Source organism: Elgaria multicarinata, chromosome 18 (genome assembly GCF_023053635.1).
Source record: "Elgaria multicarinata webbii isolate HBS135686 ecotype San Diego chromosome 18, rElgMul1.1.pri, whole genome shotgun sequence".
NCBI classification, from domain to species: Eukaryota; Metazoa; Chordata; class Lepidosauria; order Squamata; family Anguidae; genus Elgaria; species Elgaria multicarinata.
This window is the reverse complement of record NC_086188.1, coordinates 22,375,074-22,389,038: the sequence shown is the minus strand read 5'-3', so window position 1 is coordinate 22,389,038 and position 13,965 is coordinate 22,375,074. Positions and strand designations below refer to the sequence as shown.

The window sequence follows — 13,965 nt, the reverse complement described above, 5'->3', positions numbered from 1 at the left end:
GGACCGGGCCGCCAGTCCGCGCAAGGGGCCGGAACCGTCGCTCAGGGTGCCCGCTTCCCCGGCGGACCATGGAGCGTGAGGCGCCTTCCGGCCATAGAGCCGGCCTTCCGGCTTTTTGGCGCGCTGCATGCTGGGAGGCTGGGGAGAAGCGGAGCCACACCGTTGCGCGGTGAGTGGAGGGGCCGCGGCGGCAAGGAGGAGGAGGAGGAGGAGGAGGCGGAGGCGGCGGCCCGTCCCGGGCCCGCCGCCTCGCTCTGGCCTCTGCGCGCCTCCCGGGGCAGCGGCTCCCGCGTGTTCAGCGGCTTTCGGTTGGGCTCGATCCACCACGTGGCTCTCGCCGGAGTCAGGCCCGTTGAACGCGCGGCTCTCGCTTCCCGAGGATCGCGCTGTGAAGCACCCAGTGGCGGGAAGCAGCCCGTGCCAGTCCGGCTTGGAGTAGGCCCGTTGAAATGGATGGGCGAGGTAACGCCGTTCATTTCAGGAGGTCTACTCCGCGGTAGCTGGCTGCTTGGGGCACGTTTGACGTTCTGGGAAAGGGTCCCAGGCGCCACCACAAGTTCGCGGGGGTGGGTGTGTCTTGGGACCGCTCCCTTTCTCTGGAGCCCCACTTTTCGGGGGAGGGGGCTCGCCTCCCCATTTTTTGGACCTTGGCCTCCTCTGTTCAAGTCCGTGGAGTGATCTTGCTCTGTTGAGGCGGCGGAGGCTGAAGGCCCCCTGCCCGGGATGGGGAAAGGTAGGGGGGCATATGGAAAGGAGGACAGGGCTCCTATATCTTTAACAGTTGCATAGAAATGGGGATTTCAGCAGGTGTCGTTTGTATATATGGGGAACCTGGTGAATTTCCCTCTTCATCACACCAGTTAAAGCTGCAGGTGCCTTTTCCTCTTTAGTATCTGGTCACTCTAGTATAGCTCCTGCAGCTTTAACTGCTGTGATGAAGAGGGAATTTCACCAGGTTCTCCATATATACAAACGACACCTGCAGAAATCCCCATTTCTATGCAACTGTTAGAGATACAGGAGCCCTGTTCTCCTTTCTATATGGTCACCCTAGGGAAAGGCCACCCACCTCCAGGGACCCACTTGCATCAAGGCTTCTTGTGGCCTGGGCTGTCCCCACCGCCGCCCATGACTCCAGCCCTGCTGCTGTTAAAAGCACTGCACCAGCTCCCAATAACCTGCCAGGTCACGTTTAAGTTGTCGTTGTTAGCATAGGAAGTCCTGAACAACTTGGGCCTAGGTTATCTTAGAGATGGCCTCAGCCTTTATGTCCTTTCCCTGATCTTCACCACTGTCATGGGAAGAAGCACTTTTGAGGGAGGAGCCACCGCAGAGCAGGAGAGCCCCCGCCTTGCATGCAGGAAGCCCCGGGTTCAATCCCTGGCACAATCTCCAGGTCGGACTAGGAAGGGATCTGCTGCTGCCCATCAGAACTGGGTTAAATGGACCAAGGCTCTGACTCAGGATATCGCAGCCTCCTCAGTTCCTCCTGAGGCCTGTCAGCCCCCACCCTCTGAAATGCATCACTGTCCGTCTGGTGGGGCCATCCAGAACCCATGCGGTTCTGATGTGTAGACGTCCCCTCAAGATCCATCTCTTCACGCAGGCTTTCCCTGAAGTACCCAACCAGCCATGGATTAAGGCACAGCAGTGTGCAGATTTACTGCTGATTAACATTTTTATTATTGTATTATTTTAGTGTCATGTTTTATTGTTGTTTTGATGGTATTATATTTTTTGTTCACAGCTTTGATGCCTCTGCGGAAAGCTGTGCATATATCTGGGTAATAATAAGAGCAATGACAGCATTGGGTGCAACTCAAACCCAGGACACAACCCAAAGCTCCTTGAGGCCCCATTGGTTTCAGAGAGGTTGGAGTGTGTGCTTATCTTGGCTGTGTTGTGCCCTTTAGGGTGCAATGCTATGCATGTTTAGACAGAAAAAAAATTCCTGCAACTCTCAGTATTCCTCAGCCAGCTGTAGGATGCTGCTCTGTCTAAATAGACATAGGATTGTGCCCTTTGTGTCTTTCGTTAATGCTTATTACCAACATGGCTCAAAAAGCTGCTTTCTTTTAAGGAAGGGACGCTTGCCTTTGGCCTGCTCACCGGGACTGAGGCCCATTTCATTCTTTATGGGAGTAACCACTCAGTGAATGGAGCAAGAATGTTTTGTTCCGCTAAAGAGGAGACAAATGGCCCAAAGCACATGGGGCAGGATCAGTTACACATCATTCCCCTTTCTTGCTGCGCTTTCGGTCGGCTGCCTTTGGCTTCCTTTGTCTGGCTCCGGCAGTCTTCTGAAACATTTGCTTTCTGTTGGGTTTACTGTGATTATCATCCCTTCCTCTAGCAACATTGCTTGTGTAATATTATAATACCTCATTTTCTAGATTCTGTGGGGAAAAGACTCAAGACGTAGTGGGACTTCTCAGTAGATATGCACATGGTAGCATTGCATGGCCCTATGTCTTCTTAAATGGGTTCTAAAAAGCTTATATGGAGCTTTGTTAGAGGGATGTTCATGAAGCAAAACAGTACAACTAACGTTGTCACTGTACTTTCTCCTTTCTCTCTCAGGTTTGAGTACACACTGCTTCAGTCATGTCCATTGGAGTGCCAATTAAAGTGCTGCATGAAGCAGAGGGTCACATTGTGACCTGTGAGACCAACACTGGTGAAGTATACCGGGGCAAACTCATTGAGGCAGAGGACAACATGAACTGTCAGGTAGGTGTGCTTTGGGAACTGGTGATGGCTGGCTGGTACAATTTCCCACTTGGGTTCTTCATCTATTGTGAAGGATGTTAGACTTGCCTTGGCACATCCAGAAAACTCTCCCCCAATGTAGAAAGAATGGGGAAAGATGGCTTGGTTGATAAGGCTAACTTCTCTCTTTTTCGTTCCCCCTGCCCCACCTCTCCTCAGATGTCCCAGAAATCTCTTAAGCTCTCATGAGCTCCGCTAGACCTCAACACCAGTAGACATGATGCATCTTCTAAAGAGGTCTTAGGGACCGGGTGGAACTCCCACCTGCTGGGTTGGGCTCAAGAGCTCTCAAGCGTGCTAAGGATAGGATCTTCATATGCACCCTCAATGAGGCGAAGCTATCCTAGGGCGCCTTCTCTCATTTGCCACTTCCCAAGCTTTTCAGCTTTGCAATTTTTAAAGAAATATTTTAACTTACTGTGAGTTCTTACTGGTTGTAGGTTTTGCCAGGTGCTGGGCTGCTGTTTAATTTTGTAATATTTGTACACTTTTTGTAAGCCATCCTGGAATGCTGATTGGCCATTCAAGGACAGAATATAAACTTTAGAAATACACACACACACACACACACACACACACACACACACACACATATATATATATATATATATATATATATATATATACTAGCTGTACCCTGCCACGCGTTGCTGTGGCTCAGTCTGGTTAAATTGAAAAGAAAGAAAAGACAAAGCGGATGTTTCTAATATGTTTAATTTCACAATGCTTGTGGATATACAATATTTTTAGTTGTTCCATTGTCTGTGTAGATATAGAGATTGTCTGGTTTGCCGACTCTAGAACACGCAACATATAATTGTCCATGTGAGACGCAATCTGTGTCTAGATCTAAACCGCACAATTCTAAAGATTGGCCCTGAGCTTTGTTAATGGTGATTGCAAATGCCAATCGAATTGGGAATTGCAATCTCTTAAATTGAAATGGCATATCTGTTGGAATCATAGGAATGCAAGGAATGAGGACATCTTCACCTTTGAAAGGTCCTGTCAAGATTGTTCCTTCTATGACGTTGCTCAGTAATTTTTTTACTGCAAGCTGCGTGCCATTGCAAAGTTTTGGGAGAGAACATGCAAATAGGAGAGGAGGCAGAGGCAGTGGATTGGCCTACTGTTTGGTTTTTTAAAAAGGATATTTTTACGGTGAGGAGGTTAGTGGAAACTCCTGGCAGTTACCTTTCTTCAGAACATGTAACTGTCACAGGTGTGACATCTATATTCACTCAGCCAGTTGTGAGAGAACATGCAAATAGGAGAGGAGGCAGAGGCAGTGGATTGGCCTACTGGTTGGCGATGTCACAATGACCTATAAGAGCAAATAGGAGAGAACATGCAAATAGGAGAGAAGGCAGAGGCAGTGGATTGGCCTACTGGTTGGCGATGTCACAATGACCTATAAGAGCAAATAGGAGAGAACATGCAAATAGGAGAGGAGGCAGAGGCAGTGGATTGGCCTACTGGTTGGTGATGTCACAATGATCAGCAGGACTGGTTTTGAGGAGGCCTATTTCTTCGATTTTAAGACAAACCTTTGACCCCATAGAGAACATAGTTACATAACAACGCTCGCGTATTCGAACGCAACACTGTGTCAAAATTTCAAAGCAATCGGTGAAGAACTTTCGGAGATATAAAAGCATGTTTTTACGGTGAGGAGGTTAGTGGAAACTCCTGGCAGTTACCTTTCTTCAGAACGTGTAACTGTCACAGGTGTGACATCTATATTCACTCAGCCAATTGCGAGAGTACATGCAAATAGGAGAGGAGGCAGAGGCAGCGGATTGGCCTACTGGTTGGTGATGTCACAATGATCAGCAGGACTGGTTTTGAGGAGGCCTATTTCTTCGATTTTAAGACAAACCTTTGACCCCATAGAGAACATAGTTACATAACAATGCTCGTGTATTCGAAAGCAACGCTGTGTCAAAATTTCAAAGCAATCGGTGAAGAACTTTCGGAGCTATAACGACAGTAACGAACGGTCTTTTTCATTTTTATTTATATAGATATCACACACATACATGTTTTCAATCAATTTAAATTAGTTACAGCATTCCAAAAAAGGGGATTATACGTAAACTTCAATAAAAACAGAGCAAATATATCCATTCACGAGTGGCACCTGTATACCACCCTTTCAAATGTTAATAGCGTTCTAAGGGCCTCAATCCATTGTACTATAGAAGATGAGCTTTTATCCTTCTGGTGTTATTGTGTCAATTATTGGCTGTCAAAAGGGCATGGGAAATCAATTTGCACTGTCTACGCATTAACATCCAGGAAGCAGGTACATAATTTAAAACCACATGTACGTCAGTAAATATTAAAGAATGTTCCAAAACAAAGTTTATGCATATAATAACTTCCTCCCAGAACGAGAGTAATTTCCAAAACATATGGTTAAAAGAACTAAATAAACCTGTATTATTTATTTATTTATTTATTGCAGTTCTATACCGCCCAATAGCTGAAGCTCTCTGGGCGGTTCACAAAAATTAAAGCCATTCAAAGTATAAAACAACAGTATAAACCATGATATAAAATACAATATAAAAGCACAACCAGGATAAAATCTGCAGCAGTGCAGAAATACAAATTTAAAATACAAGTTTAAAACAATAAAAGGAGAGGCAGAGCTGGGTTTCATCCACGTATTGATGACACCTCAACCCACATCTCCGGATAACCTCCCAGCAGTTTCATGTATATGTTAAACAGCATAGGGGATAAAATAGAGCCCTGTGGCACAGAGCAATAATCCCCCAGCACCACCTTCTGGAATCAGCCATCCAAGTAGGAACGGAACCACTGCAACACAGTGCCTCCAAATCCCAGCCCATACAACCTATCCTGAAGGATACTGTGGTCGATGGTATCGAAAGCTGCTGAGAGGTCCAAGAGAATCAACAGGGTCTCACTCCCCCTGTCTCTCTCCCGGCAGAGGTCATCCCACAGGGTGACCAAGGCAGTTTCCATTCCAAAACCAGGCCTGAAGCCCAATTGAAATGGATCTAGATAATCTGTTTCATTCAAGTGTGCCTGGAGTTGTTGTGCAACCACCCGCTCAAAGACTTTGCCTAGGAAGGGGATACTAGCTACTGGCCTGTAATTGTTAACATCCTCCGGGTCCAGGTTAGGCTTCTTCAGAAGTGGTCTGATTACCGCCTCTTTTAAAGAGGACGGCACCACTGCCTCTCTCAGGGAGGCATTCACAACCTCCTGGACCCAGCTGGTGATCCCCTCCTTATTTGATGTAATGAGCCATGAGGGTCAAGCACACAGGTGGTCGACTGAACTTGGCCAAGCATCTTGTCCACATCCTCAGGCCTCAGTAACTGAAACTTATCCAATAAAACTGAACCAGACGCTCTGAACGCATCTACTAGTGGAGCTGCATTAAACATGGTGTCCAATTCATGACGAATCTATCTTCAAAGTGCCATGCAAATTTGTTGCAGCGTGCTACTGAGGGTTCCACCATCTCTCGCCCTGGACCAGAGTGTAACAGGCCACAAACCACTTGGAAAAGCTCCACTGGACGCCACTGAAGATGCAATGCTGGTGGAAAAGAACTGTCTTTTTGCCACCCTCACCGCCACAGAGTAGGCTCAATAGTGAGCTCTAACCCGTGTACGATCAGAGTCCGCATGAGTTTTCCTCCACCTGTGTTCTAGCCATCTCCCCTCTTGCTTCATTGCCCTCAGCTCAGGTGTATACCAAGGAGCTGGCCAGGCTCTACTCAGAGGGAGAGGGCACTTGAGCGCGATCGTGTCAACCGCCCGAGTCATCTCTGCATTCCACAGAGCAACCTGGGCTTCGACAGGAATACCAGTGGGGAAATCCTCCCAGAGCCCTCTAGAATCCATCAGAGTCCATTAGTCTCTGGGAGCGGACCATTTTAATAGCCCCCCCACCTTTGCAGAGGGGAAAGGCTGCCGAAAGTCTAAACCTCAATAGGTAGTGATCTGACCATGACAAGGGGGTAGATGTTAATTCCCCCACTTTCAAATCACTATCCTCCTGCCCAGTCGAGAAAACCAAAGCAAATGTGTGTCCCCTTGCTTGTGTTGGGCTGATGACATGTTGAAACAGCCCCATGGCTGTCATGGCAGCCATGAAGTCCTGAGCCGCCCTGGATACATGAGCCTCAGCATGGGAGTTGAGATCCCAAATCATACTGGGGGTCCTCAACACCAGATCCAAGACAACGGAATCCCTAATCTGTCCCGAGTACCCAACACAAAATACAGACACTCAAGACCAGCACTCGAATGAACAGGAAGCCTAGAGAGGGAGATTGTATTTCTATAGACCACGGCAAAAAACCCCTCCCCGGCTGTACTGATCCTGACACCAGCCCTCAAGTGCACTGATGCTGCACTGAGCACCCAGGAGGGCAAAACTGGGTGAGATTAATCCCTCCCAGCTGTAAGAAATCTAGCCCCTCTTCTCCTCATCTGGCCTGTTGTTCCCCCATCGCCATACCTCCGCTTACCCATTACCTTTCCAACAATTAGCCGAGTTAGACAGACCTTTATTAAAGACACGTTGTGGCATCCACTGGACCCGAAACAAGGGGTTTTACTGAATAATACGTAGCCTAAAATCCATAGACATTTCAAATACATATGGTCCATTGATTAGGCAAGATGGGACAATCCAGTTCCCTATTCCATTCCCTGTGTATCATAGAATCATATAATAGCAGAGTTGGAAGGGGCCTACAAGGCCATCGAGTCCAACCCCCTGCTCAATGCAGGAATCCAGCCTAAAGCATCCCTGACAGATGGTTGTCCAGCTGCCTCTTGAAGGCCTCTAGTGTGGGAGAGCCCACAACCTCCCTAGGTAACTAATTCCATTGTCGTACTGCTCTAACAGTCAGGAAGTTTTTCCTGATGTCCAGCTGGAATCTGGCTTCCTTTAACTTGAGTTCATTATTCCGTGTCCTGCACTCTGGGAGGATCGAGAAGAGATCCTGGCCCTCCTCTGTGTGACAACCTTTTAAGTATTTGAAGAGTGCTATCATGTCTCCCCTCAATCTTCTCTTCTCCAGGCTAAACATGCCCAGTTCTTTCAGTCTCTCTTCATAGGGCTTTGTTTCCAGACCCCTGATCATCCTGGTTGCCCTCCTCTGAACACGCTCCAGTTTGTCTGCGTCCTTCTTGAATTGTGGAGCCCAGAACAGGACGCAATACTCTAGATGAGGCCTAACCAGGGCCGAATAGAGAGGAACCAGAACCTCATGTGATTTGGAAGCTATATTTCTATTAATGCAGCCCAAAATAGTATTTGCCTTTCTTGCAGCCATATCGCACTGTTGGCTCATATTCAGCTTGCGATCTACAACAATTCCAAGATCCTTCTCGTTTGTAGTATTGCTGAGCCAAGTATCCCCCATCTTGTAACTGTGCCTTTGGTTTCTATTTCCTAAATGTAGAACTTGGCATTTATCCCTATTAAATTTCATTCTGTTGTTTTCAGCCCAGCACTCCAACCTATCAAGATCACTTTGAAGTTTGTTTCTGTCTTCCAGGGTATTAGCTATCCCACCCAATTTTGTGTCATGTGCAAATTTGATAAGCATTCCCTGCACCTCCTCGTCCAAATCATTAATAAAAATGTTGAAGAGTACAGGGCCCAGGACTGAGCCCTGCGGTACCCCACTCGTTGCCTCTCCCCAGTTTGAGAAGGTTCCATTGATAAGTACTCTGAGTCCGATTCTGTAGCCAACTATGAATGCACCTAATAGTTGTTCCATCTAGCCCACTTTTAGCTAGTCTGTTAATCAGAATATCATGTGGTACTTTGTCAAAAGCTTTGCTGAAGTCAAGATATAGGATGTCCACAGCATTCCCACAGTCCACAAGGGAGGTTACCCGATCAAAAAATGAGATCAAATTAGTCTGACAGGACTTGTTCCTGACAAATCCATGTTGGCTTCTAGTAATCACTGCATTCATTTCAAGGTGTTTACAGATTGACTTCTTTATAATCTGCTCCAGAATTTTCCCAGGGATGGATGTCAGACTGACTGGTCTGTAGTTCCCAGGTTCCTCCTTTTTGCCCTTTTTGAAGATAGGGACAACGTTAGCCCTCCTCCAGTCGTCCGGCACCTCACCCATCTTCCATGATTTTGCAAAGATAATAGACAAAGGTTCTGAGAGTTCTTCTGCTAGCTCCTTCATTACTCTAGGATGCAGTTCATCGGGCCCTGGAGATTTGAACTCATTCAAGGAAATTAGGTGTTCTTTGACCATTTGTTTATCTATCTCAAACTGTTATCCTGCCCCCTCAACTTCTGCTTCACTTTTTCCAGGGGGGTCATAGACCCGCTTTTGGGAGAAGACCGAGGCAAAGTAGGAATTGAGCACTTCAGCCTTTTCTTTGTCGTCTGTTATCAATTTGCCATCCTCATTAAGCAGTTGAACCACCATTTCTTTCCTCTGTCTTTTACTACTCACGTATCTGAAGAAAGGCTTTTTATTGCTTTTAGCATCCCTCGCTAATCTCAGCTCATTCACAGCTTTAGCCTTCCTGATGCCATTTCGGCACTTCTGCGCCACTTGTCTGTACTCTTCTTTTGTAGCCTGGCCTTCCTTCCACTTCCTATATGTATCCTTTTTTTGTTTTCAGGTCATCGCTAAGCTTTTTGTGGAGCCACATTGGTTTCCTCTGTTGTCTTCTGTCTTTTCTCCTTGTTGGAATTGTTTGTAATTGTGCCTTTAAAATTTCCTTTTAAAAAAAACTCTCATCCATCTTGGACTCCTTTTCTCATTAGGCTCACTTGCCACGGGACCTTACTTAGCGTAGTTCTGAGTTTATTAAAATCAGCTTTCCTAAAATCCAGAGTACGTGTATGGCTACTGATAATAAATATGTATTAACATGAATCGTGGGTCGATATAGTAGCTGATTGGCTTCAGTAAGTGTTTCCAAAAGCAAAGGAGACTGCAAAGCTGCAAAACTGGCAGGACCGAATCTAAATTCTAACTAATGTTGCAATTGCATATGCTGCCATTCAGCTGTAGGAGGTAGCTCAAATTCGTCTCGCAAATGCAAGAGTGACAAGAACTCGTCAGCACCCACTAATTGATCCAAGGTAAAAAAACAATGTTATCTGGCCAAGTCTGCCATAAAAAAAAAATCTTTCTAATTTTTAAATCTGGATTCCTCCATGGATTAAATTGTAATTGACATGACGTTATATGCCACATGTCTCTAACCACCAGAATTGTGGGAGGAACAATTCTAATGTGCTGAGAACCTCTAGCCGTATTCAATTGGAGAGAGGCTCCAGAAACTGAAAAACTAATGTAAGTGGAAAAGACCAAATTTTATTACAGGTCAACAAATAAGCCCAGTGATATTCAGCAAGATCTGAAAAGCCAAATCCACCTTCTTTAATTGGAAGTTGCATCCTTTTCAAAGATAAACATGATGGGAAGGCCACCCCATTACAAAACAAAACATTAAGATTTTACACATATTTTCCAGGTATAAGAAGAGGAATCTCACGTATAACATAAACAATCCGAGGTATAACATTAATCTTAAATCCGTTAACCTTACCCCACAAACTCAGCTGTAAGAATGCCCATCTATCTATATCGCATGAGATCTCAGTCGACTTACTTAAATTTAACTCGTGAGATATCTCTCTGGGAATAAATAATTCCAAATAGGTGTATATTTCAATTTTATTATTTGTTTGGTTGAAAATTACAATAAAATAGTTGCGTGGGTATTTGAGGATGACATATATGTGGTAGCTACTTCACTGCTGTAAATTCTGAAAAGGGCTTGTGCTTGCAGTTTGAAAAACACATTTGCAGAAACTGCTAGAGGCCCATCTGGATTCCTTTCATCTGTGTTGACTAGCCAATATAACTGCTTAGTAGGTAGCCTTTTCCCGCTTAAGGAACAGCAGAGTCTGCTGATGTGCTTCTTTTTGCAAAGCAATTACATTTCTCTTCCAGATGTCCAACATCACAGTGACCTACAGAGATGGGCGTGTGGCACAATTAGAGCAGGTGTACATTCGGGGGAGCAAAATACGGTTCCTCATCTTGCCAGATATGCTGAAAAATGCCCCAATGTTGAAAAGTATGAAAAACAAAAACCAAGGTTCTGGGGCTGGAAGAGGCAAAGCAGCTATTCTCAAAGCCCAGGGTGAGTATCTAGGCATTGAAGGGCTACAGCGCTACGCACAAAAACAAGTCCCTGCGATCCGGAGGGGAGGAATTCAGTGTGTGAGGAAATGGCTTCCAGCTTCGCCCTCCCCTGTCCCACTGCACTAGGATACCCCTCCCCTGCTGCTCTCTGCCTCTACGGTTTGCCCGTTGCCATTCCCTCCCTCCCTCGACTCTCTCTCATCCGGCCCCCCAAGTGGAAATTTATCTTGGAAACAAATGCTGCGAGAAGAGCTCTGCAATTTCGAAGGTCCTAATGAAATGGATTGGCAAGAGGTTCAGAGGAGACAGAAAAGAGGCTTCACACACTACACAATCTCTTCGTGAAATTCACTGCTGCAGAATGCGATGATGGCCACTGGCTTAGATGGCTTTAAAACAGGAGACGTTTCCTGGTGGGTGGATGTGTGCTAGTGGCTTTTCATCATGGCACCGATGCTGAACCTCCAGTCTTAGCATCAGTGTGCCTCTGGATGCCATTTTATCTGGGAGTAACAGCAGGGGACGCTAATGCCTTCCTGTCCTTATGGTCTTCCCTGAAGCTTCTCTTGAGAAGCAGGGTGCCAGACTAGATGGTCCTTTGGTCCGCCAACCCTATATACACCAGTTGCTGGGTCGGGAGGCTGCTGTTGCACTCCTGTCCTGCTTGTGGGTCCCTGGTCAACAGCTGGTTGTCCACTATATGAACGGAGTGCTGGACTAGATGGATCCGGCAGGGCTCTTCTGATGTCCATATGACCCATCAGGACTCCTCTTAAGTATGTTTATCCTGCTCCTCAGTCAAAAAGGCTCTGGAGCAACTTCCATTCATTGAGTAGAGGAAGACAGTCCCTGCCACCAGGCAGACAGTCCAAGAAGACTTGACACATCAGGGATAGGGAGGGAGGGAAGAGGATCCTGGGGTTTTAATGTTTCAAAAACAAAGCCTTGTACTCATTCTGCAGCACTTACAGTTTTTTTCTCCCCCTTGTTTAGTGGCTGCAAGAGGAAGAGGACGTGGAATGGGTCGTGGCAATATTTTCCAGAAACGGCGATAACTTGGCTTTGGTGAATTGAAAATTGTCTAGCAGTTGTGCTTGGCTTTCGGATGCTTAAATAAACATGTTTCTTACGAAATGGGGAGGAGCATCTGTTGTGTGGCATCGACTTGCTTTACGGAGTCCAGATGTGTTGCTGCCTCCCCTGGAGCCCTACTCTGCTCCCGCAGGAGGTTGCTGCCACTGTTTCCCCCCATGTCAGCCCCAGCACTGTTTTCCTCCATCAGTGCGACTCTGTGTGCTGAGAGGGCCTTATTCACTATTGCTTGTGAGTAGGCAGCAAGCTGGGTAAAATAGTTTTAAAATTTAGACTGATCACCTGCCCTTTCTGTGATATGACTGTATAACACCAACGTAGCCAACAGCAATGTTTGCCATTTCCAGTGGCCAAGAACTGGAAAACAGGTGACGCTCTAAGAAAGGGTCCCCTCTACTTCCAGCCATGGCAGGCAACTTTTTAAAACACTCCCCAACCCCATCTCAATATATAAAAAATAAAACTGCAAGATAAGACCATTTTCAATCGTCTTAAATGATTTAACTTTTGTCCAGTTAAATATTTATTTAGGTTTACTTGTTTGGTTTTGTGTCAAACTTCTCAAAATTTAGAATAAATCTTGCACACTCAGCAAGTATTCAGTACATTTGCGTAAACTTGTACTGATTTGCATACTTGAATTCTGAATTTTAGTTTCTGTGGCACATAGTTCTGCGTCGTTTTGTGGGTGGAGAATGAGCTCTAGGAACATCGGTACAAATTGCCAAGAGGGGAACCAGTCTTGGTGAGGAAGAAGAGAATGGCATGTTGGGGTTTGATGTTACTGGACTCTTAATCTGTAATGTGATGCGTTAATGTTTTCACCTCCTGGGGCAGCCCATTGGCTCACCTAGCTAGGCCAGAATAGTCTATTGCACCTTCCAGCTGTGTTAGACCACAACTTCCAGCATCCACCAGCCTGCTGGAAATCTGCTTGGATTTAAAGGAAGCTAGGAACCCTGCAACCCAGCATCAGCTGAGTTGCTTCAAGTCAGTATGTGGAATTCTGTTCACTCCTTAGGGCTGCCAGGCCAGGTGCCTAAAAGGGCACTTTGGGGGGCTTCTCGGGCTGCCACCCAGTCTTTCTGCTAGCTCAGTAACCTTACTGTTGTGGGGGCGTTTCTCCCCCACCCTTTTATGGAGCACATGACCACCCTCAAGGGTAGTAGCTATTGATAGCCTTCTCCAGGAATGTGTCCAACTCCCTTTTAAAGCCATCCAAAGTGGTGGCCATCACTACTTCTTGTGGTAGTGAGTTCCATAATTGAACTATGTGTTGTGTAAAGAAGTACTTCCTTTTAACTGTCCTGAATCTCCCACCAATCAACTTCATGTGATCACCCCACTGGGTTCTAGTATTATGGGAGAGGGAGAAAAATGTGACCCTATCGACATTCTCCACACCATGCATAATTTTGTACAACTCCCCTTAGCCTCCTTTTTCCAAGCTGAACAATTCCAGCTGTTGTAACCTTCCCTGCTAAGGAAGGTGCTTCAGTCCCGTGATCATTTTTGTTGCCCTTTTCTGTACTTTTTCCAGCTCTACAATATCTATTTTTAGGTGTGACCAGAACTGTACACAGCATTCGAAGTGTGGTCGCCCCATAGATTTGTATAAAGGCAGTATGATACTGGCAGTTTTATTCTCAATTCCTTTTCTAATTATGCCTAACATGGAGTTTGCCTTTATAGCTGCTGCATACTGGGTTGACAATTTCATCAAGATGTCCACAATAACCTCTTTCTTGCTCGGTAACCGCCAGCTCAGATCCCATTAGGTTACCATTGAAGTTGGGTCCCATTGAAGTTGGGTTTTTTTGCCCCAACGTGCATCTTGTGTAGAAGAACTTGCAGGTGGATCTTACCTGCTGCCTGTACACAGCCTTGTACACATTCCCAATGCAACATCTTAGCC

General features: G+C 46.1%; 1 protein-coding gene across 3 annotated transcripts; it reads left to right on the top strand.

The window, feature by feature from the left end:
- Positions 1-96: 96 nt before the first annotated feature.
- SNRPD3 (small nuclear ribonucleoprotein D3 polypeptide) lies at positions 97-12,092 on the top strand. 3 transcript variants are annotated; one of them, XM_063144033.1, is made up of 4 exons: positions 97-169; positions 2,581-2,730; positions 10,764-10,956; positions 11,952-12,092. In XM_063144033.1, the coding sequence occupies exons 2-4, from the start codon at positions 2,605-2,607 to the stop codon at positions 12,011-12,013; spliced, it is 381 nt and encodes a 126-aa protein (XP_063000103.1). In that variant the 5' UTR covers positions 97-169; positions 2,581-2,604; the 3' UTR covers positions 12,014-12,092. The 3 variants fall into 3 exon arrangements, with proteins under 3 accessions (XP_063000103.1, XP_063000101.1, XP_063000104.1); XM_063144031.1 differs by having other exon boundaries at positions 115-173; XM_063144034.1 differs by lacking the exon at positions 97-169 and adding an exon at positions 1,814-1,872.
- Positions 12,093-13,965: the final 1,873 nt, after the last annotated feature.

Bases quoted from the DNA above. Each gene is read 5' to 3' on its own strand.
- SNRPD3 (XM_063144033.1), top strand. From the start codon at position 2,605: ATGTCCATTGGAGTGCCAATTAAAGTGCTGCATGAAGCAGAGGGTCAC. The intron at 2,731-10,763 runs GTAGGTGTGCTT...TTTCTCTTCCAG, and splicing joins AGGACAACATGAACTGTCAG to ATGTCCAACATCACAGTGAC. The intron at 10,957-11,951 runs GTGAGTATCTAG...CCCCTTGTTTAG, and splicing joins AGCTATTCTCAAAGCCCAGG to TGGCTGCAAGAGGAAGAGGA.